A 25119-nucleotide genomic window follows, 5' to 3' on the forward strand; every position below is an offset into this window, starting at 1 on the left:
AACAGTAAAACTCCATAACAGTTCATCAGCCTCTTGTCAAATGTCTAGGCAAGTGGCTGGAAAGATACTTCAATCCAAGTAGAAAGGGAAAAATATTTTCAATGTCTCATGTAAAATATGCTATTATTTTACTCTTGCGACACTGCAGCACGCAGACATTCCTTCAAGTCACATTTTTAGTACTTAAAAACATTATATGAACTTTAAAAGTAGTATGAACTCCAAAATTCTCATCATCTCAGCAGCTTATTATCCAAATAGAAGTATGCTGTATAAAGTGCTTCACTGGCAGCAGCCATAAATATGCTTCCTTAGCATAAACAAGGCGAAACTCCCATCTTCTACCATCAGCACAAGAGATTTCCACAAATACTCTGTGGGAGAAAGATTTTCCTCAGGACTGCTGATGCTGGGGCTCACCTCACTCCCTTTCCTGGCTAAGTTTGTGTCACTGTTGGCACAGGACAGCCAAGGGACACCAACTGACACCACTGCCTGGCTCACTCAGCCAACGGCACAGGTCTATGGGATCATCTGCACTCCCACAGCCATCATTCCCAGCCCCAGGGTCTCCAGTGTCATCACTGCACGTGAATCCTGGAATTCAGCTGAGGGAAATTGTTTAAAAATACCATTTCTATGTAGAAAAAAAGATAGATAGTGTTAATTCAAATATACAAAGTGTTTGTATTTCAGTAGCATGCATTCAAATGTCAGCCTCCACTCCACTCCACTCACTTAGTGCTTGCAAGCAATGGTAAACTGTTGGCAGTTGTGCAAGACCAGCGTGTAGAAATGAGGTCTGCAAAAGATGATTTGGGATCCACAGTTGGAATATGTCAAGTGCCAAAAGATCCTAACCCTCAGTGGAGGCGAGTTGCGTGGAGTCATGACTGTACATTACTTGCTTATGCTGAAAGCACTGGAACAGTGAGAGTATTTGACCTAATGGGTAGTGAGCTTTTGGTCATTTCACCAACAGCAAGTTTTTCAGATCTGAGTTATGCTATTGCTGGACTGATCTTTCTAGAATATAAAGCAAGTGCTCAATGGTCAGCTGAACTACTTGTCATTAATTATCGTGGAGAATTGAGAACTTACCTTGTAAGTCTTGGAACAAATCAGAGCTTCCAGGAAAATAATTTGCTAATTTGCTAAGTGGGTGGAGCAGTGCTAAACCAAGCAGCGGTCCTGGAAAGAAGGGATTCACTGCATAGGCTTTGATCCCTTCAGACCATGAAGAAATGGACAAAAAGTACCAGAGATGATGAAATTGAGCCTTCATCAAGTGGTGGGATAAAGCACAGGATGGGTATCTGCAGAGAAGGTACGCAGTGAGATCGTGGAGATGGACAGAAAAAAACCAATACCTTAATCTAGTGTGCTTTTCAAAGAGCTTTACAATTTCAGTCACTTTGCCTCACGCTTATTACCACACAATTTAAAAGGTCTTCTATTAGTCTTGACTTATTCACAGTGTTTATACAGCCCTAGCAATCCACAGCCTAACAAGACATGTTACTTCGCAGGCGGAAATGATGGTGACCCAGGCCAAGAAGCAGCTCCCAACATCAGCAGCATCAAAAGTACATCTCCCAGGAGCCACAAAGCCCTGCACACAACCTGCACTCTTCACAGGGAACAAGGCCCACACCCAGGAACAGTACAGAAAGACAAACCCAGGACGCCATAACACATGGCAAGGTGGCATTTCACATTTTTGTTCTTTACATTTGGAGTAATTAATTGGTTGACTCCATCACCCACATCATAAAGTGTGTTGTTATTAGCAAAGCTCACAATGCTTGTGTCAAGTCACATTCAGCCCCAGCGAAGAGCTCTAAAGACTGACTATATATTTGACTCATTAGTACTTCTCTGGATGCTTTGCTTTCCTATAACTATTTACTTCATGTCAGATGGAAAACAAAAACACTTCTAATAAAAACTGACACATACATTAGTCTTCTATTGTGATAAGAAAACACCCATTCCTTTCAAAAGGGAGGGATCGTTGGTTGTAATGAAAGTTACAGGGAAGTTGACACTAAGCAAGAGGAAATGTTTAAGATCCCAATTATCCAGAAAACAGAAAACAAATGTTATTCTTTAGGAAATTTCTACTTAAAGTTTCCTCTTTTTATGGGGTCTCATGAATGATGTTTTGGTGCCAGAGCAGAGGAGCCTGGTTAGCCAAGCATTTACTGCGCTGGTGAGAGAACCCCAAGATCACAGTGCTATTCTTCACTCATCTTTTCAAATGAATCTGTTGTATTTCAGCTGAAAAAGATCCAAACGTGGATGGATCTTGAAAGTAAAGCAGGTACTCCTCATGAAAAGATGCACTCCAAAGTATTCCAGTATTTCTGCTTTTGGTATGAAGTGCAATTAAAACAAATAAATAATAATAGAAGTTTTAGAGGATGCATGCTGAGTCTGGGACTCAATTTAGATTGATTTTTATTCTCGATTGATTTAGACTGAAATCTCAGGGGAAAAAAAAAACAGAAAAAAATCACTTTAATTTCTCACTAAAAATATCTCTTTTTAAAAAAATCATGCCTTTTGCATTTAAACACCAGCAAAAGACTGACAAGCCTGGAGATGAGCTCCTCTGCTTATGTGCACAGCCAATGCAGCTGGCAGACTGCAAACCTTTGTGCGGGCACAAACTTAGAGAATCTACCACAGGGGCACGAGGAAAATAATAGTTCTTCTGCTTGTTACTGCCAAGCTTACTACTGCTTACTGCAGTCACCTGGTATTTATGAATGCAGACTGTCTAGACTGGACAAAGTATAGACTGAACACAAGCAACTTTTGGGGGAAAAAAAAAAAAAAGCTTAGCTTTTACTGTAAATTTGGTTTTGCTCGAACCAGAAGCAAGATCTAAGAAAGCAAGAAAGACAGGCATTACAGAAAGCAAGCAGAGACGGCTAACAACTCCACAACCAACAGTGCTATCTCTTACCTCACACAACTGGAAATTTCAAATTGCAAAGAAGTTTTATTTCTGCTGATGAGTCCAATAAAGAAAGTTTTAAAAGAAAACTATCCATTTACCCATAAGTGAGCTTTAAAACAGGTATGGTTCAGATTGTCTCTGGAACCATTAGCCAAAAACCAAACTATCCATACAGCAGTGATGACTGCCACACTTACCTCCAGCTGGGTTACACATAGCCAGATCAAAGCCTAATTTCCCCAGCCCCAGACACACAAAACTCCTGTACATCATTCATGGCATATTTTCCAGCTACTAAAATCCAGCTCCTAAGCACCAGCAGCTTTCTGTGGCACTCACCACAGTCCCCCGGGTCACAAAGCTCCTCTGCTGCTGCAATCAGCTCTGCAGCACAGCAGGACTCCATTTAACCCTTTTAAAAGGAGTGCATGTCTTATGCCTTTCAGTGAGATCTGTGCTATGCCTTGAGCCTAAAGCAGTACATATGCAACACAGTGCTTCCCTCCCTTTTTTATTTTTACATACTGCTGTGATTAGAAGAGTGCATCAGGACTTATTTTCTTCTTTGAGACTTCTTGTATTACTACGGTAAACACAGCATTTGCCCTTTTCTCAGTTCTGGCACCATTCCTAACAGAAGTTCTTCATTCTCGGACTCTCACTTCATTCTCATTCTCTCCAGAAATCTCATTTCTATCTCTATCAGCTTCTTCCTCCAGACAGGCTCCCACTTCTTCCGTGGTGTCAGCAGATAGCTGCTAAAGTGGTGCAATGTCCCATTTTCAGGTACGCTTTTACGCATGACAGAACATTGCTCCACTGAAGGGTCTTTTGTTCTCTTATTCTATGGTGCCCGGGAAAAATTTGGTTGTGGTTGTCTCATGATTAAGGTATACTGTAGTTAAGTTCACATTCCGAAAAATTCACTGTAACCTGACCCATTACACAAAACAACAGGGGCTTTCAGTGGCACCTCACAAAGTGACAATTTCAGGGTGGAACAGTCCTGAGATCTCTAACGTTGCCAGAACTTTTACTGACGTAGGCAAGAATTTGGGTCAGTGTAGAAAAGACTTCTGAATTAAGAGCATCTCAGCCCCAGGAAGTTGTTGATGCAGTGACCATCAGGCTTTTTTTGTGTCTATTTATGATATCTATACATTTGTACTGCAACTGGAATCTAACAATATACATTATTATTCTAATTAGAAATGGTAAAGTCTGTTTACCCTAATTCTACTGATCATAGTTATTTTTCTTGTAGTATTTCCCATAGGACTCAAATTTGTATCTTATGTTTTCAAGGAACCTTCATTTCTAAGACCTAAAGCAGTTCTTTAAATTTCTGAAGTAGCTCATTGTTACTAGTGGTGCCATATTCACAAGTAGCTGGGTCAAACTCAGTTCCTTATCAAAAGTCCCTGAAAAATTAAAATTGTATGAATGGCCAAGAGCCTCAGTTGCATAATGGAGGCAAAGGAGGAACCAATAAATCTCTGTCAGTTATCCCTATTCATCAGTAACTTTTGTTTGACTGAAGCGTATCAGCTAGAAAAGCGACCTGTCATGGTTTGAAGATTTAGCGAGATGAAGAACTTCTTGCTTCCCTTAATAATTTGTCTGAATAATGAATCATTTCTACTGTGAAAAATGTTGTGCATTACTCTTGATTTGAATCTGCCCAACTTTCTGGCTATAAGCTTCAGTTTTTCTTATGATTTTCATTACTGCTCTAAAGAGCTGATGCTAAAATAGTATTTTCTCCTGCTTCAAGGGACTTGAAATTCTTAATTGAGGAGCCTCCCTATTTTGATAGGGTCAAAGGAATAAAAAAAAATTGCATGTTTCTCATGCCTTACTCCAACAGGAAGTTTGTGATTTTCTTTTCCAATGCTCCCGTTGTTCAACATCCCTTCAACAAAGTTGACCCTAAAGCTACCGCACACATTTTTGTGACAGTGCACATACATCGTCCTAATGACTGTCTTCCTGGAAAATAACTCCTGTTCCTATTGCAGTAGGAACTCTTGTGAACACCAAGTTCATAAGGTCCTTAAATCTCTTCACTGGAATCTCCTTCACTGGGACCAGTTAGCAAGGCCCCGGATAACCTAATCTAAGGCCCTGCTTTCTACAGAAGGTCAGACCAGATGGCCTCCAGAGGTCTTTTCTCACAGACTGTGCTGCAATACATCTTCTTACACTTACTCAACTAGCACGAACTCTGACACTAGTTTCTCTTCACATCTTCATAGAACTACCTGCCAGTATTTTTAATTGGTGGTTGAGGTATGGGTTTTTTTGTAAATCTTAATAATGAAATATTTGGGAGACAATAGAAAATCTCTAACTAAAATGTGCTCTCTGAGCTTGGAATACACTGATTTTGCAGCAAGTTATTGTGTACCTGACAGGACAATACGTCAAAGTTCTGTGATAGAAGATTTTTAATGCAATCATTTGGCAGCATAAGCAGAATGAATTTCTCGACCTAAGTCCAGATCCCAGTACCTAGCTACATTTCTATAAAAGCAGCATTTAATGTATTCCCAACAACCATGTCAAGAAGTGACTTGCAGCTACATTTACATCCTCCCAAATGAAATCTTATTTCATGATAAATTTGTCTGTAAGTATAAAATAAGTTTGAGCAATCAAACTCAACAATGTTTTGTCAAATTCAAATTGGCAAGCCAGGATAAGACCACTTTATTACCAACTCTTGAAGCAATCCACTGATGTCTCCAAATATTAAATGTCACCTCCTTCTCCCTCCTTCTCCCCCTCTGTTTTCCCAAAGGGCAGCAAGCCTCGAGACCCTGATCATTCTCCCTAAAACCTTCTTGAGGAAATTGAAGATGCTGGACTTCCCCTGTCTGTGTCTGCACACAAATGCATTCCAGATTTCAATTTTCCAGAAGGAAGAGTAAACACTGTACTGATATCACTGACCAGTGATTTCCCAGGAGTAAAATAATGCCAGGTCACATATTCCAATGGTCCAACTATGTTCAAAGCTAATACAGTTCAGGCTTCACTGCACGAGGTTGAGGTTGGGAGGATCCTCTCTTTTTGATATTTCATCCTTCAGATCATCTCCCAGAAGTAATCTTCTCTCTCCAGCTTTCAAGATAGCGATACCTAAGCATTTGCTACCACTAGCCTTTCTGTAAAGGTCAGTGTATTCTATAAATGATTTGTGGCAGCCCCTAATGAAGGAGGGAAGACAAAGAACTACCCTGTAAAAATATTTCAGCTATAGCAGGAAGAATATGCACCACAGTTTGGTTTCATTCTATTTATCTAATACTGTGGCTGAGCAAAACTCTGAAAAGTTTCTTGGCCTGTGAAACAGTATCTGCAAATCCTTAAACAATGAGCTTGTTCTTAATGGTTGGATTAATTCAAGTTGTGTAAAACTGCTTAGATTACGTTTGAACTGCTTTCATGTGAAGTAGCACAGAAATATGTCAAGGAACAAACACAGGTTTTGTCCTGTTGACTCTCAGATTGCTAATTGAGCAAAACAGGGGGAAAAGCCCTGTTACGTGGCCTGTGATCTTATCCCATATCCTTTCAGTCTAGTATAATCTGGTAGGAATGAACGAGCTCTACTGATAAGAAGAAATCTCTCTCTCTCTCTCTCTCTTAAGCAAAGGTATGGTAGCTGCTCTCCTTCAAGTTAAACAGAGCTCACACCACAGTATTTATTTAAGAATTTTTTTTCAATATGAAGAATTATTAACTTGTTTCAATTGTGTCTTTTTGGATAAGACTAAGAAAAAGAAGTACAACTCCCACAGCTCAGTGCACTTTGGACTTACAGAAGCAAGCTACAACCATAGCATCACTCAAAAAATGCCACTGAAAAATAGTACCTATATTAAGAATTCATTCAGATGCTTTTGAAATCATCTACAATGAGCAACGATTAACTCAGACAGTCACCTGGGAAGGTGACATCAGTTTGATGTTTGCACATTCCAACTTATTGAGACCTTCCAGTAAGAGTTTGGTTATTATACACCATCTACCCTGTCACATGCTTACGTGCTGTTTTTAAGAAAGTTAATGGGGAAAAACAATGCCGTTAGTACACTGCTGACAACCAACTACACTCCTGTCAGGGATATTTGAGCATCACGCCTAATGTGCGTCTGAAGCAGGAGCTTAGATGAGAAACAACTGGCTGATCTTCATTTTAGACAAGAACAAAGTGACAGGAGAGACAGGAGATATCACATGTGCTGTGGATCTGGGAAGAGTAATACTTGCAATGCTTGAAGCCTCAACTTTCAAATGACCAAATAGCAGAGGTATGGCTATGACTGCTTACCTGTCTCAGTTATCAATAAGAAAACTGGAGAAGTCCGTTTTGGAGAACCAAGGCAGTTTAGTCATGTAAAAGACAAACTGTGTTTTTGTTGAGCATAATATCATAATATATTGTTACCCCTGCAGCCTGCACCGGTCATTGGTTTTCAAAAGGTTTCTAATGGTCCTGCTCTTAAGCACACCACCAAACACACCTAGAACTGACTCAAGGCAATCAGAAGAGGCCCCCACACCACCATTCTCTGATTTAAAAGGCAAAATATTACCCGGAACTAATCAAGACTTTTCTTCTTTACATAAGTCTTATTCAACTCTCCCTGAGCGAGAGAACATTTTGAAATGATGACTGCATTTTAAAAGACCTTTGAAAGATCACAGAACTCAGACCTTCAAGTAAGCTTGCAGAACACAGGGAAGATAAGCCAAAAGCAAAGTCGTGGTGGCTGCATGAACCTCACTTAAAAGCTTTGCTAAGTTTTGTCTGAACATCTTTTTTTCTTTCTTTTTTTTTTTTCCCCCAGAGGAAGTTAGAAAAGCTATTCTGCTCTCAAAATCTAATGGCGCAGTCCTAAAATTAAAAAGGAGAAAAGCAATGACAAAAACATTGACATTTTGGCAGTATCTAAGGAAGTATGACAAGTGGAAGTAGAAAGTACAGAACAAAAGAACACACAAGTTCTTTCACCAAATAAAATACTTAAAATTCCACCTTTATCTCACCACCATACGCTACTGGATGCTGATCTAAGCTGTTCATGTTTTGCCAGGCAGATTCAATGCATCTGGATGTCTTACTCTGTGTGTTTGGGTTAGTCTGGTGCGTTCAAAACGTAACACAGCAGGTAAACCTAATCTGAAAGGTTATATATCTCCTTCAGAAAAATAATCTTCATAGAGAGTAATCACACTAAACCAAAGATCTTTCTTCCATTAATTTAGAGTGATTTCCCTGTTTTTATAACTAAAATAACATAGCTGTGATGTATCACAAAAAAACAAAAAAGACTCCCTTTTTCTCTAGTAGTACACTGCTAATGGGAATTGTGAGAAATCCACAAAAGTTTATTAAAAAAAAATATGAGAATCTTTCCACAACCTTCCCAGAATCTTCTGTTTGAGAACTTGTGAACTTCTTTTATAATTATTTCCTTAGTTCTCCTTTTGTAAACTATTTAAACTTTCCCTAAATTTCAAGTCAGCTTTGTCTATATAACACAGCCACAGAAAAATCTGCCAAATATGTTGTAGGAGCAACTATTCTCAAACATTCTGTATGTTGGAAAAATCATCTCTAAGACAGGTTTAAGTCATGCAAAGACAAGACCAAACTTGCAAGTTCAGAGCTTCTATAAAACAAAGCAATACCTCCTGCCAGAGCATGAGGAAAAAAAGACATCCCAACTCGAAATATGGTGGCAGAAGCAAAAGAAGAGAGGTGAAAAAGCAATTCACTCATCTTCACAGCACTAGAACCTTTGGAGTAGAAGTCTTCTGTTTGCTAACTCTTTCAATTCAGAAGAAGCCCACAAAGTAGCAGTTATTCCAGAGTCCTGGAAGACTTCCAATGAATAGATTACACCTTACATATCAATACTGTCTGTAACTAGAGAAGAAAGCAATTTGCTTTTTGGACAGTGTATGACAAATTTTAAAACCAGGAGATGAAATCAAATTGTACGTTAACATGGTGCAAGGGAAGCCTTTCTTTGGCAGACCTTCAGTTTCTCCCTCAAGAGCATCTGACAACTACTGCGGTAACCTAGAGCTTTGTGCCTTTCAAAAATCAACCTAGGAACATGTATAGACAAAAGAATAATAAGAATGAACACTTGAGAACATTCCTTCTTATAGGGAGAAGTCTTCTAAAAAAACTGATCAAAAAACTTCTATTAACTCTTATACCAGCCCCACACAGGAAAGCCCTGGCTCTTCATCAGAGCTGTACCTGGCTGACAGAAGAGGCCCGAGAGGAGCAGCAAAGAGCTGAAAGGCTCCTTTTTCTTCTCGGTTGGACCGCAGGAGCATTAGTGGCTGCCTCCTCCTCAAAATCCATGCCTTTGGTAGCTGGGTGCCGTCGGCATTGAGCAGCAGAGTCAGGAACACCAGCACTCATCTTCTGCACAGGGCAGATTTCTTATAGGTGTGCATATGCAGCAGAGCCTCATCTGATGTGAAATTTCTTTGCGCATCCGGGTGTATGAATGACTCACATAGAAAAAAATACTGGTTTCTCATGGTTGCATGCTTGCATAGGGGTGGGGATTGAGCACATACGCTCATGAGCTAGACCTACCCTTTTGTGACAGGATTAATGCCTGAGACCAAGTACTTCATGATTGAGCAACAAAAAAGAGGGTGAAACATGCACAGAAAAAAGACCTCTGAAAGACTGTGATCAGAGTAATACAAACGGTTAATGCTACGGTAAAAACACTTGAGGAATGAAGCTCCAGTAACACTAAAGCATCACACACGACCTCCCCAGTGGCCCTGCATTACTGAAAGTTATTCATCAGCCTGGGAGGAAACTTGACTCCTACTCACATCGAGGTCCTAGGATTGTATGGGATTAGCCCAGTTGCTCAGGATAGGATCAGGGCCCTCGCAGGGAGCCCTGTCCTGCAGCAGCACCCATCAGCTGCCAGCACTGGAAGCTGGAGTTGTCCAGGAGCCAAGGAAGAGCAGCAGCAGGTGTGTGGGGTCCACGCACACGGGAACGCCGCGTGCTGAAGCATCCGGTGCTGAAACATTTGACAAAAATAAAGTAAAAGGGAAGTACACATGAGCCAGAAATTAGATGCTTGCATCTGATACCAGAGGAAGGGAGCGTCGAACAGACAACCTGCCACAAGCTTAAGCCAGCTTTGCTGCAGTCGGCAGGAACACCGTCACTGACATCACTACGAGAACCACTTGGGCCAAGAAAAACATTTTGTGATCTGCTCCTCCACACCCCATCCCACCCAGCTCTTCTGCAAAATTTGGAAGGGAGAAGTTCTCCACCAATTTCCAGAAAGCTTTTGAGGTTGTTTCTATTATCTGCTTTCATTTACATTCTCCAGTGATGGACACCGTAGGCTGCAGCCCCTGGGCTGCATCATGCAGAAGACCTTCTCACCCCTCAGCGCTATCATGCCAAGGGCCAGCAACAGGCACCACCCTGCTTGCACCCCCTTCAGTAGAGGCCAAAGATATAGCAGCTTGGGGGAGCAGCTGAAAAAGCGACTGAAACAGCATCTTAAATAAAGAGCAAAGCCCTCAAACCACTGCCAGGAATTACTGCCAAATGACGGTACCCGCAACCCTGCAGTGACTCCAGCCCAAGCGCAGAGAGCATTGAGGTTGGCCCACACCCCTGCCTAGGAAATGGCTGGGATTTAATATTGTCTTTTTAATGGCAACGACTGCAAAGCTATTACACAAGTTAAGTACAAAATACCGTTGTTTTTGGTGTTTTTTTTGTAATAAATAATATGCAGAATAAAAAAGTCAAATTTACTCAGAACACCAGTGAGGTTTTGGTGTGTGTTTCTTAAAGATTTCTAAGAAAAAAATACAGCTTAGATCATGAAAAAATGAAACAATCATTTCTCCGTTAAAAAACAGGAAATAAAACAGCTTTTTAGGATCTACTAGAATTTGTATAAATATCCTAGTTTTTCAGGTACACGTTTTTTAAAGCAGTGCCTAATTTACATGTCCACTTTTATTTTTTCTTACGTTCTGCTAAAAAATTCTCCCTTCTAAATAATATTTACTTTTATTTAAATCAACCAATCAATGCCACTCAATTATCTATTTATTCAGTCAATGAGAAGCAAGTGACATTTCTTCTCATTCTAATCAAAGTCAAATATTTGTTCCTTCTGTGAGTAATTTATTACTAATTACAATAGTCTGATGCATGGTATTTTTTGTTACTAAAAATAGAGCGACAGATGAATAAATGCAGCTAAAATTACTCTTTCAAAGCACAGTGGTAGAAAGCCCAGAGCTCATACATAGACATAGACAGCGGGTTTGCTTCCAGACTTTGGACACCCACATACCCACAAAATAGGAGCAAATTGGAAAAGCCTTCTGCTTGCTTATTCATCTGGTGGTTAGAGTATCTGGTAATGAATTCACCAAGTAATATATAAAATCAGACTCAACAACTTTCCAATATAAAAAATGATTTAACTTGTTGGTTCTCAGTTTACTTCTTTCCCTTGCTGCCTTCCTTGGAAGACAGCCCTCTCCCTCCAGACTGAAAAAATGCTTCATTGATTGAATTACTATTTTGAACTCAATCAATGTAAGAACATGGAGACAGTCTGCTAAGTGGAAATGTGATGAAAAACTATTAAAATCTAAAATATTCTCAAAACTTCTCAGTTGAGCTCTGGTATTTAATGTCATTAGATATAAAGAAGTCAAAAACTTAGCAGTACAAAACAGAATTGGACATTCATACAGGTACCAAGAAGATCCAGTCTAATGACTAACATGATTAATGTTTCTGAAGACAAAATAAATCTTAAGCTGACAGACAAAATAATCTGTAGCTCCTAACGAACAGAGCATGCGTGATGTGCACAGCTGTTTATCTACCATCTATCTCCTCAAGAACCCATATGGTAGAAGCCATAAAAAAATCAGTCTTTGCACATTTCAGAAGTGACCCAACAGGATAGCTTCTCTATTTCTCTCTTTAACAGCCATTTTTTTTTTTTTGTAGACTTTTTTCCTTTTAAGCAAAGTGTACCTATGGCTGTGTACTAACCAGAGGGTGAAAATCTAAACTTAAACAAAGAACATTGCTCAGCGCTTACTAATGCAGTAATCTCCATGTGAAGGACAGGAATCACTACAATCCACAGCACGTGAGGCCACACAAAATGCAGCAGTAAAAGAAGTACTAATTAATAGCAGAAAAAAATAACAAAAACAGGACCCTTTAAAACAGAGACTCGGAAAACAAATCTCATCCAACTAGAAGTCTCTCTGTTGGCTTGATGTGCCAAGATGCAAAACTTAAAGCTACCTGATTCTGAATTTACTTAACTGGCACAATTACCACTATTGAGTGAACGTTAAAAACACATCCCAGTGGCTGCTGTCAGAGCCACAGTTGTTGCCTGCAATTTTAACAGTAGCACTGTTTGTCCTGAAAGGAAATTGTAATATTCATAAGAGATTTGTTTGTCTCCTTTAATCTTGTTCTCTTATTTAGGCCCACAAAAGACATTTAAATCACAGGGATTATGGTTAAACCAAGTAAATTAATCAGGTGACTTCACTGCAATCTACCTTTGTCAAAAAATCAACTGAAAAATGCTGTAGTGCAGCAGCAATGGTCCAGAGGTGCATTTACTTTGCTAATGACTGACATAAATATGAGCTCCCCTCCCAAGTGACAATGTGCAAAGAGCACAAAAATGTTCCCAGTGGAAAGCTGTTAAGTTTACTAGGCTGAAAAGAGAACAACCAAACACATTCATAACCATTTGCAGGGAAATGGGTCCTGAGACAGAGCAAATATTCATCAACATTGAAGTTGATCACAGGCCATGGAAGGAACCAAGGACCAGGGAAGCAACACTGTCACCTCAGCTCTACCACCAGCATGGTCTGCCGCCCTCACAAAACACCTTCACCTATCTGCCAAGTAAGTGATCCCAACACCTCCAGGACTATGCATGAGAGAGGCAGCTCAGTAGCAACACAGACTGAAATATCAGTATACCAGGGCTTCATTTTCTCTTTACTCACTAACTTCTTGTACTCTTGGAAGCAAAACAGTGGCTTGAAGTGAACTTCGGGGTTGCTGCTGAGCCCTGTGTAGAATGGCACTCATGACAATGCCATTCTTTGCTGAGCTGAGCATGAAACATAGCACCTCAGGTGCTCTGGTTTAAAAGCAGAGTTGGAAGAGGAAGCAGTGTCAAAGCACCGTCACACACCAATCCGCTTTTGCAGGATATGTAAAGAAAGAGTGGAAGACTGAGCTTTCTGGTTGCCTCAGTTTGAGGGAAGTTCAACAGCCACAGCTCCATCTCTAGGCAGAGGCTTTAAGAAGCAGGCTACAGCAGCATAGTGTCATGCCTTCATCACTGTCTCCTGAGACTTTGCCATCAAGGAGACAGGAGCACAAGATCCTCACGGTCAGAGAGAGCATCAATTTTGCAATCCTGAGATGAGGTTCATTAAGCAGTTGGCCTGAGGAGCTCACCACACAGCTACTGAGACTGAACTCTGTAACACATCATTGCCCAGGAGCTTAACTTCAAAGGAAAAATGTAAGGTTTGCCTATCCCAAACTCCTTCAAGACTTCTCAGAGGAATGCAGGTCTCAGGCACAAGTTCAGAGAGACAGGATATGCCTGTCCCACAGGGTGGTCACTGCCGAGCCACTCTGCAGGACAGAGATCCCACTGTCCAGTACCACTGAGCTAGTCCTGCACTGGCCCCATTCTCCAAATGAGGCTCTGCTGACTGCTTCCACACACGTACCAGTTACCCACTGAAGTAGCTCAGAAAGCACCAGGACTACAATGAGTATGTGCAAAAATTCATCTATAAACACCTCCAGATTTTTATTTTTTATTTTATTTTTTGCCAGAAAAGCTTAGATTTCTGAAACCTAAGGAATCTCAGGTGCCTGCAGTAACTGGGAGAGGTTTCCATGGATAACTCTCATGAATGCAGCTGCCCGGACTTTGTTTTAACAGAGAATTAAGTCCTAAATTCTTTACTGGATCTAGACATAAGCACCTAAAGAAGCTCACTGCACGCTTTCATTCAGTCAGCTGAATACAAAGGATTCTGGAAATACTTTCCTCTGTCATAATATTAGGTTAGAAAAATACATGCGTGAAACTCACGTGAACAAAGGTAAGCATATGAACAAGTACTGTGGACTTTCCAATTGTAAACAACACGTTATTTAAAAAACACAGGCACTGCCACAGAAAAAGAGCTACTAGTCCTGTTGGAGCAAAGTAACTGCTCTGGTGTGTGATTTGCATGGGGGGAGGGAGAGTGGGAGGGAGGAAAAAAAGGAATTGCTTTATAAGCCTTTAAAAAAAAATAATTTTTTTTATTACTTGTAACTGATAGATATAAATGAAGGAACTTATATTTATCAAAGCAAGTATTATCATTCTAGTTAAATTCCACTTACTCCAAGAGATGCCTAAGGGTTAGTAGTTTTGTATACACTTTTGCCTTACCTTTTTAAAATAAAGTTGAAAGACATTCCACTGAGACATTATGCTAGGAATATTTGTCTTCCTCAACCATTATAGCGAATACTAAGTAAATCCACTTTACTTTGCTAATGAAACAGCTCTTTGTTCATTTATCTATCTAGCTATTTATAAGTATCTCGCAATCACAGCATTATCTGGGGGCTAAAGAGCATGTTTCAACTCAAAACAAATGGACGTGTCATCTCATGTCCTTCCATAAACAAAAAGCTAAGGGCTTGGGTTCCAGCAGAGGTTTACGCTTGCAATCATGTTTCGAATGTTCGCTTTCATAGCTTTACTTTGGTGCCTTTAACAACGTGAAGTAAGAGCAGTTGTCCTCCTTACCATAGACAAGCACTGGAGAGCAATAAATTCTTGCACCAGATGGTATGTGAGACAGGGCACATGTGTGGATGATGGGGAGGTGAACGTGCAACATGCTCTGTGGGGCTTACAAAGGGGAATGGCAATCTCATGTGGGGAGGGAGGTAGTACCCTTCTGCAGAGATGAGACACGAGCTCACAGGAATCTCCCGAAACAACTTCAGAAGCCTTTAAAAGCAAACAAGCAAATAAACAAACACCTACGAACTATGCTGACACAACAGCAAGTTCTGACTGTAGGACACCGACCTCTCAGATAAAAATAAGCATTTTTCAGTGACACATTATACATGGTAGTTTGTGAACCTATGGGTAATTCAATGAAATGGACTTTCTCAGCTAGAAAAACCAGCAGAAACATATATCCAGATTAAAACTGCATTCTTCACAATTACGTGCATCTTAGAACCAAATATCATTTCTTAACTTACCAGCACAGTACGGAGAAGTATTCATACAACATTAAATCAATTTCTCCCTACCCACGGCATCAACTGGCATCAGTGTAATGAATGCGGAGCGTGCTAGTTCATTCGATATGTTGTCATTTGTACATATTCTAGTACTAAATAATTAACACCCAGGCTTCTACAGAAAGGTTAAATTGAAATTAATTCTATAATATTCCAATTACTGGCTTGGTTCCAAGATACAGTCTAGGGGTGTAAATGCAAGAAAGCCATTGGGGGGGGGAGGGGGAAGCAATTTCTTCACTTTGTACTACTTCAAATCCGTTAATAATGGATTCATGCTTTAATAATCAATATATGTTCTGAAAAAAGTGTATTTTACCTTGCCTGATCAAGCAATGCAGAATGTCAGAAATTCCGTATACACTGTTTTTTCACATTAGAATTAGATAACGTATCTATAATACTCATCAGCCTTCTCATTCACTAAAACACAAATCCTACTGAGGGTTTACACTGAACTGAAGTTTCTCTCAAGTTGATTTTTCCCAGGTGTCAGTAGGCAAAACCTATGATTTCTCCCCATTCACATTTTTAAGCACAGACATTCACTACCATACTCCCATCCATTCCCACCTAACCCCTACCAAACAGAATGATCAGAGCAACCAAACTAAACGTGCTTCGTGTTAGCATATCAGCAGTGCCAATGGGGGGCTACCCCTCAGGTACTGATGTTTTCTTCACCCGTCTGGGTCAGTGTAAGCACAAAAGTGGTTACAACTTAGAACACAGGGATTCTACTCTCTCTCAAGAGGACCCGAAAATATCACCTTTTGCCTATACCTGAAAGACAAAAGTCCCCACAGAATTTCTGTTACCAGACTTTTATCTTCACATGCTCGCCTTTACAAGAGGTATTTTTGCCCAAGAAAAACCCAAGAAGAAACGCTCCGGAGTTATCCTATGATATCAAAACATATATCTAGTTTAAGGAACTGATACTGTGACCTACATAAATAAATAACAAAAAATTTAAAAGCCTCAGTATTTTTACAGATCTCAAATGCTGGAAGAAAGGCTGTTGTAATGTTAGGGTTCTACTTTAGCAGTTAAGGGAGAGACATCTGGCAATAATCTACAAATAAATACAGTGTCTCAATTCTTAGTTTCTCCCCCAAAACACTACCTAGGACATTTTTGCAGCATGATTCATAGAATCAACATAATACATTACAATACTTCTCAAATAATTCAGAATTCTCAGTTCATTCACTAAAGAACTCATTTTCGAAAGAGAAAACACAACGTGCCACGCCAAAAGAACTTGCTGTATTGACTCAGCCCTGCTGCCAGGAAGAACAACGGGCTGAAGCAAACTCCACAATTTCAAAAGCATTTTTTGCAGCGGGGGCAGAGAGAGAAAAGAGGCTTATTTACCGAAATGTGAGATTCCACAGGTGAGCCCAGAGAAACGTTCAGAAATCCTCTTCCTTTACTTCCCAAAGTTTTAATTTATGGTGAAGCCTGTGGTAATCCTTTAAAGCTGCCAGGTAAAAGGCACTCCATCTCTGCGCCGTATTTTCTTTCACCCTTTTGCAGCGTAACTTTGTTATTTGCATACAGCTTACTTCTGGCCTATGGGACTTTTTGAACATCTACATGTTAAATTAGCTGTCTTGACATGCTCTATCAAGCATGACATCACGAATCTCCACGGCAACCGTAACCACACCTGCCCAGATGCCAGAGTTACCTGTCATGTTCAGACCTAACCGAACACAACAAAAAGTCCCAACCACCATTTTCTAGGCGCTCAGCATTGCGCGTGCACCGGAAGGGTTTGGCTGTTGGGCTGTTATGTTTGGTTTTTTAATCAATGGAAATCTGACTTTGTTTGCCAACAAGCGTGCTCTTCACAGAACCCTAGCAAAAAAAGCTAAGCTGTTCCCAACCCTCCCTCGTCCCGCAGTGCATTTCCCTGGTTAAACAACAACAAAAGAAATCTGTGGCAAACATCGCCCAGCTCATTTGCTAAAGGCATACTCAAAAGCTCTGGCTCTGAAAAACTTCTACAGGCTCCCTTTTGCTCTCTGCCCCCTCAGAAAAGCCTTTTTTTTTTTTTTTTTTCCTGAGGTGACTTGTAAAACAGGTTCACTGCAGGGATTACCCACCTCCCATGGCAAGGTTAGCATTTTTAACCTCTTAATTGCAAACTCCTTTCCATCTGCAGCACTGCTTGCCCAGCGTTTGCACTTGTTCTGCTCTCCGCTCCCAGGCTGCGTAGGGCTCATCACACCGGGCTGATCCAGCCCAGCTCAAACTCCACATCACTGAGGTCAGTTTTGCCTTTCTCTGTCTTTTTCCCTTTCTAACTTTCCTGAGGATTATGTCAGTGCCCTGCTTTCATCAGCACAGATCAGACAGATCTGGTAGATGCAATGTGTTCAAAGCTATTGAAGAAGCTCGCATTATCTATAAAAATAAAACAATTTTGTTCCTTGGTTTTGCAGATGTCCAGGTGGAAGGAGTCTTTGTGTCTGGTCATGGAGTTGGCTTACAAAGGGACGCAGCACAGCGTGAAGATGAGCCACTAGGCTGGGCGCACCCCCTGTGCCACACAGCTGTGGGTTATTTGTCTTGCGGCTGCATCCCAAGGCCCTACCACAAATAAAGAGTTCCTGTCTCCATGAGCTTTGCATTCCCAAATAAGACATCACATGCAGGATGGCAAACCTGTGAGGTGGAGGAGAGGTGATCTGTGTGCACAGCTGGGAGGCTGCAGGTCACCACATTAGCTAACCACCAGTAATCCTCACTGATATTTTACCTGGCCGCTATTGTCCTGCAGTTCTGTGGCAGATTATCTGAGCAGAAACGGGTTCCAAGAACACACATCCAGGGAGGGATTTACCCAAATAAACAAAGCCTGGAGGAAAACATTAATACATAGCAGAAGACGTAGACAACATTCAGAGCTGACTTTGCTGAAAGAGGTGATACGATACGAACTGACAACATCAAACACATTTTCTTCCCCTAATGTTTACTTGCTGCAAACCAGGGGCCTGCTGTCATACTCAGATACAGATGGTTGAAACTGGCCAGAGAGGAAAGTTCACAAAAAAGAAACAGCTACCAATCCTGATCTTCTGGGCCATTTTTGTCGGCTACAGACCTGGCAGAGTTTAGAGCAACCTAGAAGATAAATGATACTATGCACCGCAAACCTTGGGATGTCTCATGTTCCAGCTGTACTGCTTGACACAGAGATTAGAAAATGGAGTTGCATTGGCTACTACCCTTGATAGATCTTCCACAGCGGGGGAATTCCCACCATGGATAATGATGCCACTTCCCAGACATCGGAGCAGCTGGAGAAACAAGATGGGAGGAAAATGGCCTAAAAAATAAATGGTGACATTTTGGCTCCTGTCCTCCCACACATCTCACTACTTTTGTATGTGACATATTTTATGTTACACACACATACAGTTCGTGTTTTCTACACTACTGCTATGCACATAGACACATGCACATGGAAATTAAACAGGAAGTCTATACGCTGTACACACACATACACTCTTAAAAGCAAAGTGACATTATAGTCTTTTTCACAAAGCTGCCAAGTAAGCCCACATTACACATGCATATATTTATATACATGTATTCCTATGCACGTACACATAAGCACAAACAAAATACACAGACACATGGGTGTGCATGCTTAGACACAAATATTAAGAAAAAGAACTACACTGTATGTATGGAGTCTTCAGTCTTCCCCATTCCCAAGAACCATAATCTAATGCTCTAATAGTAATTTTAATGCAATTTTGTTTTAAAATTCACACTTCTTATATACAATACATATGTCCAACCATCAAAAAATAGAAGCAAGAAACATTCACATAATTTTACCCTCAATAAATTAGCAAGGATGACACATTTTAAACAAATAGCAGAAACAGTTACTGCATTCCTTCTGTAATTTATTGCCTTCAGAAAAGGATCAAATTACAAAATGTGTAGGGTGTAATGCTGTAGGCTGTTCAAACTGGGTTTGCAGTGTCTGCAACACTGGAACTAAATATTTACATGACTCTAGAAGATCTAATCTCTGAATTTCAGCCCCCACCCCCTTTATTTAATTTGTATGCTATCTTTATCCACCACCCGGCACATTCCACACAGTCACTAGAGTTCATGAAAGAGATAAGTGTATGGGGGAGTCCAGACTTTCAAAGGAAAGCAGGAAAGCTGTTTTAAAAATAAGAAATAGATCACTCTCGTTAGAGTTGAAGTCTTGCAGCAATTTTAGCAGGATACACATGGATTCTAGCAGTCTTACTGAAGCAGTGATAGCACCTGAGATCTCGAGAGACCCTGTCAAAGAGAAGTTGTAAAGGGAGGTACCGAGTGACAACTGCTCTGATCTCCAAAGTCTTGGAAAGCTTCAAAAGGCACTGGGAATTCATAAGCGCTCCCACAGCAGAGTACAGTACTTTGCCAACCTGTTTTTATTCCTTACTTACAATTGATTTGCTGCCAGTGCCAAAATACCTACGAAACACTAGGAAAAAGAAATTACAACAGGATTGCTGTCAACCATTTTTTAAATTGAGAATAATGGGCACAAGATATTTAACACTGAAGTCCACATCCTGCTGGTTTACTGAAAAAATGTATTTGGAACACAACACAGTCTGCAAGGTTTAACGAACTAAACTCTAACTTTTCACTCAAAACCAGAGCCACGCAGTGAACAGTCCCTTGCATGGCATTCCCTAAATTCAGGTCAGCGTGACAGCAACCTCCACCTGTTCTGAGAAATACATCAATGTATAATCACATCGTCTCCAACCCTAAATCTACTTTTTCCTGCTGAAAAGCAACTGTAGTTAGACAAGAAGAAAAGCACCTTAAGGTACACTCCTGGCAGGTTGGTGCTGATCTCAAGACAGTTTGGAGGAGGCAGATACCTGTGGATACATCCAGTCTGTTTGTATTAGAGGACTCAAAAGCAGAAAAGAAAGCAAATGAAAGGGTAACAGAGCCAGCTAAAGCACACAGACATGGTCTACAGATATTTTTCTTTCTCCCGGGCTGTGGTGCCAATAGTGAAAATATAACAAAAGTTAACAGCTGTTCCATATTTTCCCTTCAGCTATGAAAAAGTAGATGGAGATCCATATACTAAGATCAAGAGTCTCACCTTATCCCTTTCTCTGTGTATATTCTAAAAAAAATGAAAAGCTCCTCAAAAATGTCAGTTTCAACAAACAACTCCAAGGTAATTTTGAACACTTTGATTATTATTGTTGTTTCTATTGATTTCAAAGGAGAAACTGAATCCTAGGCAACTTTGAACACAAAATGCTTTGTTAGATTCTCACCTTCTGTAGTGAGGTTAACACATTCAATTTTCTACCTCACATTCAAAGTGAGGTAGCAGTTATAAGGACTCTTTAACAAAAAGCAAGATAAAATTTGCTTTTCATACCTGATCTCTCAGTCTCTCCTGGTGTCCCATTATTGCTGTAGCATGATGAGGATATTTCTGCTTCAGATGCTCAAGAAAAGCCTCTCTCTTTCTGTCCATTTCCGAGGTTTGCATTCCCAGTATTTCTTTGGAACTGCGAGGGCCACCTACTGTATGTCTTCGAGGGATGTTGCGTGTGGATTTGGAATTAGAAGCGTGACTGTTCGGAGTTGAAAGCAGCTCCTTAGATCGGAGGCATTCAGCATCATCTAGTGATGTTAAATGCAAACTGTGTTTTGCCTGGTCTGAAAAACAAAAAACAAAAAGGCAAACAATATTTAAAGAACACAATCCCAACATTCACTTTAATATGAAAAAGAAAATAATCAGACTGATAAAAAAGCAAGGTCAGTTTAAAAGTCTGGTAGTGCCCAATGGCTTGTTCTGCATCATTAGGCATACATATGTTACAATAAGCAGCCTGGACATAATCATTTATATAAGCTCAGCACAGTACTTACTTTCAATGCAGAAACACAGTAGTGCCTCACAGAAAACTGAACATGATTAAAGTAGATGTTCCTTTTATATCATCTTTACCACTATGTGGCTTGAAAAGAAGATCTGACAGGGTCCTCATTCCCTGACCTTTAAAACCCACAGGATGCTTTCTTTCCAGGGCAAGGAACAGTGTCCTTTGGAGAGCTCCAGTACCCTTAATGGCCCTGTAACTTGTATCCCAAAAGACACCAACAGAGAACATTCCTTTGACAAAGCAGATTTGAAATCCTTAATCTTTTTTCAGTGCGTTTTCAACGTGCTCAGAAACACCTATGAAATAATAAGAGGGTTTTGTGGCTTTTTTTTTTTCTCCTCTATTTCTGACTGTGGTGCGGTTTTAAATTTCATGGATCTCCCTTGGATTTTATACGTCTCAGGACAGCGGGCTGGAAAATACAACATTGCTCTTTCAATAAACAATCTCTCAAGAAACAGAAAGAAAACCGAGTTCTGAGTGATATACAGACAAAAACAAAACAAACAAACAAACAAAAAGCTTCAGATAAATGTTACAACTTTAAAACTGGCTTTAAGACCAAAGACCATGACTACTCTTGCAAAGAGATAGGCAGACACAGAGGGTAGGTAAGTGCTGGCTTATCTTCAGGTAACTGTGTAACACGAACCCTCTGGTGCACGAAGAAGTGTAGTCTGGAGCCTTGTTACCTAATACCTTTGAAAATTCCCTTAATCTTTTGTCAGCAAAGAAGAAAAAAGCCTCAAACCAGAAGCACTGAAAAGGCCTCTCCAAGCCCTGGGTGCTGGGTAGGCCCAGGCGCCCACAGTCGTGTTAACCCTTACCAGCCACTCTGCAGGAGCAGGAGGGCCCTTTCTCTGCATGGTTTTTGTACACCTCCATTTCTGCCACTTTTCCACTCAAAGCCCTTTCTGCTCCCGGTGACAGGCCCCCCAAGTGCTGCCACTCATATGGCACTGCTGTTTGGAAACAGGCACCTACTCACTTCTTTTTATGGTTCACTCAATCAGCTTGACAGGCTGCCCACCACTTGCCTGAGGATTTCATTCTGAGTACTTTTCTGCCTCCTGGCACATGTTACCATTCGTCTGCCAAGTCCCACATAACATCAAGCCTGGTGATAAAGAAAAACCTCCACTGATGGAGCTCTGTGAAGTCCCACCACTTTAAATGGGAAAGCCATTGCTTTGGTCCAACAAGACCGGGCCTCCAAAATCCTGCATGTTTCTGTAAGGTCCTTGTAGTGTTCACAGCCTCCAAAGTACCAACAACATTGTCTTGTTTGCATCTATGGGAATCTATCCTACCACCAGAACAGAAAACAGAAGCCCAGGAAGGCTTCTTTTCTGTTTTGAGGAACACAGATTCAGACACTGCTTTGGAAACAGCTTTGGCTCATGGGGAGTTTTGCTCTTACGTGACTTCAAATCTCTGTATCATTGGAGACACAGCATGGGACAGCTGTTGGGGGACAGCATGGATGCAGATCACTATGCAGAGCCACATTATTTTACCTGAGAACTGGTGGAACAAACTGCAGGGTGTTGTAGGCTTTAAAGTGAGGTTTCTTTCCTTAGTCTGCTTTCTTCCTGTGGTCCCTTAAAAAGATGGATAAGACCCAAAACTGCACATAGCATAGGCCACCTCTAGCTCATTTTGAGCAAGAACAACCGTGACAACCTAAATACATACGAACACACACACACTCTTCATGCTACCATTTAACCTTTCCAAGCACAACTTAACAACAAACAACATCCACCCTCCCTGTTTGCTGAGCGTTCAGAACACCTACTGTCAGTTACACTTGGCCACTTTGAGAAAAGTGGCAAAAAAAGGGAACTTGCTTGCAAAAAGCAAGTGTGGCAATTCCAGATGCACTCAGTCAAAATGGTTTCTGAAAGCTGCACAGTCACTTCAGTGGAAAAAAGTCACTTTCACAGTCACTTTCAGAGAAAAAAGAAGTGGGATGGTGCTGGCTGGAATTTACCATCTCTAATCTGTTGCACTGAGAGCACAGAGGTTGTATCCCTGAGGCTGAGGCTCTAGAACAAAGGTATTGGACAGAAATAAGGAAATCCTTAGAGCTCTAGTGGCAAGCATTTCTTCAATATGGCAGGCAATGCTATACTGAGAAGCACAACTGGGAGCTCATGACTGTGGATTTCAGCTTCTAAATCCTCGTGCAAAGCCCCTCCGAGCCCTGCACTTCAGTCATTTCATTAAAAAAAGCTAATTATCTGAAACATGAGACATATCAAGTAAATTGTTTTAGAGTTACTGGTTGGAACCTTGAGAAGGAATTAAAAAAAAAAAAAAACATAGTTTTCACATACTGTATTAGAACGATCAGCAAATTATATTATTTTTCTTTCATGTTAGGAAAATACTGTATAAATAGCAGTGAAAAGAACGGAATGCAAACTATGCAAACTAATTGCTAGTCTTTCCAGCAAGCTGACCTGGGCATTCAGCACGATCCTGCCATATTGCAGCATACATCAGCATGTGACTTTCTTGTTGCTGCTCTGGCTGCCGCGCAGTAACTACTGCACTGCTCTGTTGCCCAAATCTATGCAAATCAGCAGTAAACAAACCAGCATGGATAATACTATGCAACTTGGCTGAAATGTAAACCAAACTCTGTGTGATGTTTGAATATCTTTTCCTAGTAGTCACTTAAAAATTCCTTCTTGGTCACTTCCTAAATACTGACAAATCACTTTCATGGCCAGGATGAAATGGAATGGTAAAATTACCCCCTGTGTAACTTGGAACATCAGAGATCCACACCACAGCACTCCTAGGAGAAACTACAAGACATACTTTGTATCCTGGTGTTGCTCAATAACAGCGTGGGCAAACAGACCATATCTTAGAAGTGAAGATAATGGGCCTAGAAAATCAATCCCCACAGATAACTGTGCAATGTGTGAAGGATCATGTGATGGTTCCCAGATGACTGCAAAGAACAGCAAAAGGATAAATTATGCAAGTACCCTCCTTGGAAAAGGAGTAAATAGAAGCCAATGGAAAACACAGCAAGAGAAGTGCAAGATAAGCTTGTCTCCCTCTCTCCCTCCCTCACGTTCAGAAGCTAAGGGCTGAAGGCCTTTCTGCTCGGTAGAGTAGCAAAGCCAGAGGGCAACAAAAAGCAAGTTCTGCAGACTGACAGGGGAGAGCTTTGGTTATCCAAAACCTCGAGTAACCCTTAGAGTTGAGATACACCTCTAACCTGAAAACTAACATCAGGAATTCTTCACCCATTACTACAGCAGGTAGTCATGAAATGAAAACTACGGGAAAAGTCCAGGTCTGCAGTACGGAAGCACTATGCCTGGGATTATCAGGAAGATTACCGTGAAGGATCAAATGCTGTGACTTGAAGTTATTTTTAAAAGTCTGGTATGCAATTCTTCTAAGTCACACCCTCTGTGAAGTCCACAAAGGTCAAAAAAGTCACTTTGCTCCATTAGTTAAAATTTGGTGAAAATAGTAACATTCCTGTTTTGCAATCCAGGTGATAAGAGAGGGACATTTTCAGAATAATTTTAGAAAGCAACAGGTGTGGGTCTGATCCACTCCAGCACTGTGAAGCTGAGCCTTGAAGCATACTATATTCAGTGCTTAAAGGATAAAAAAGAAAAGAATACGTTTTAACAGCATGAATCAAACCCACCTACGATATGCTGGCAGCAAATCTGAGATTATTGGGAATCATTCCTATATATTTGATTGCCTTCGCAATTACATAAACTTCCAAATAAATATTC

The 25119-nt window shown here is 40.7% G+C and overlaps 1 protein-coding gene across 21 annotated transcripts in view; it reads right to left on the minus strand.

The window, feature by feature from the left end:
* KIAA1217 (sickle tail protein homolog) overlaps nt 1–25119 on the minus strand; it is a 277578-nt gene that overhangs the window by 150605 nt on the left and 101854 nt on the right. For 19 of the 21 annotated variants that reach the window (XR_003074153.3, XM_046938245.1, XM_015282038.4 and 16 more), the window contains exon 2: nt 20830–21113. Coding sequence is in view for 18 of the 21 variants with exons in the window: in XM_015282038.4 (XP_015137524.2) it covers nt 20830–21113 (284 nt within the window). In the remaining 3 variants the exon portion in view is untranslated. Of the gene's footprint in view, nt 1–16766; nt 17157–20829; nt 21114–25119 lie in introns of those variants that run through there. The other 2 variants (XM_040695773.2, XM_004939230.5) reach the window with 2 other exon arrangements.

Source organism: Gallus gallus, chromosome 2 (genome assembly GCF_016699485.2).
Source record: "Gallus gallus isolate bGalGal1 chromosome 2, bGalGal1.mat.broiler.GRCg7b, whole genome shotgun sequence".
In the NCBI taxonomy this organism is placed as follows: domain Eukaryota; kingdom Metazoa; phylum Chordata; class Aves; order Galliformes; family Phasianidae; genus Gallus; species Gallus gallus.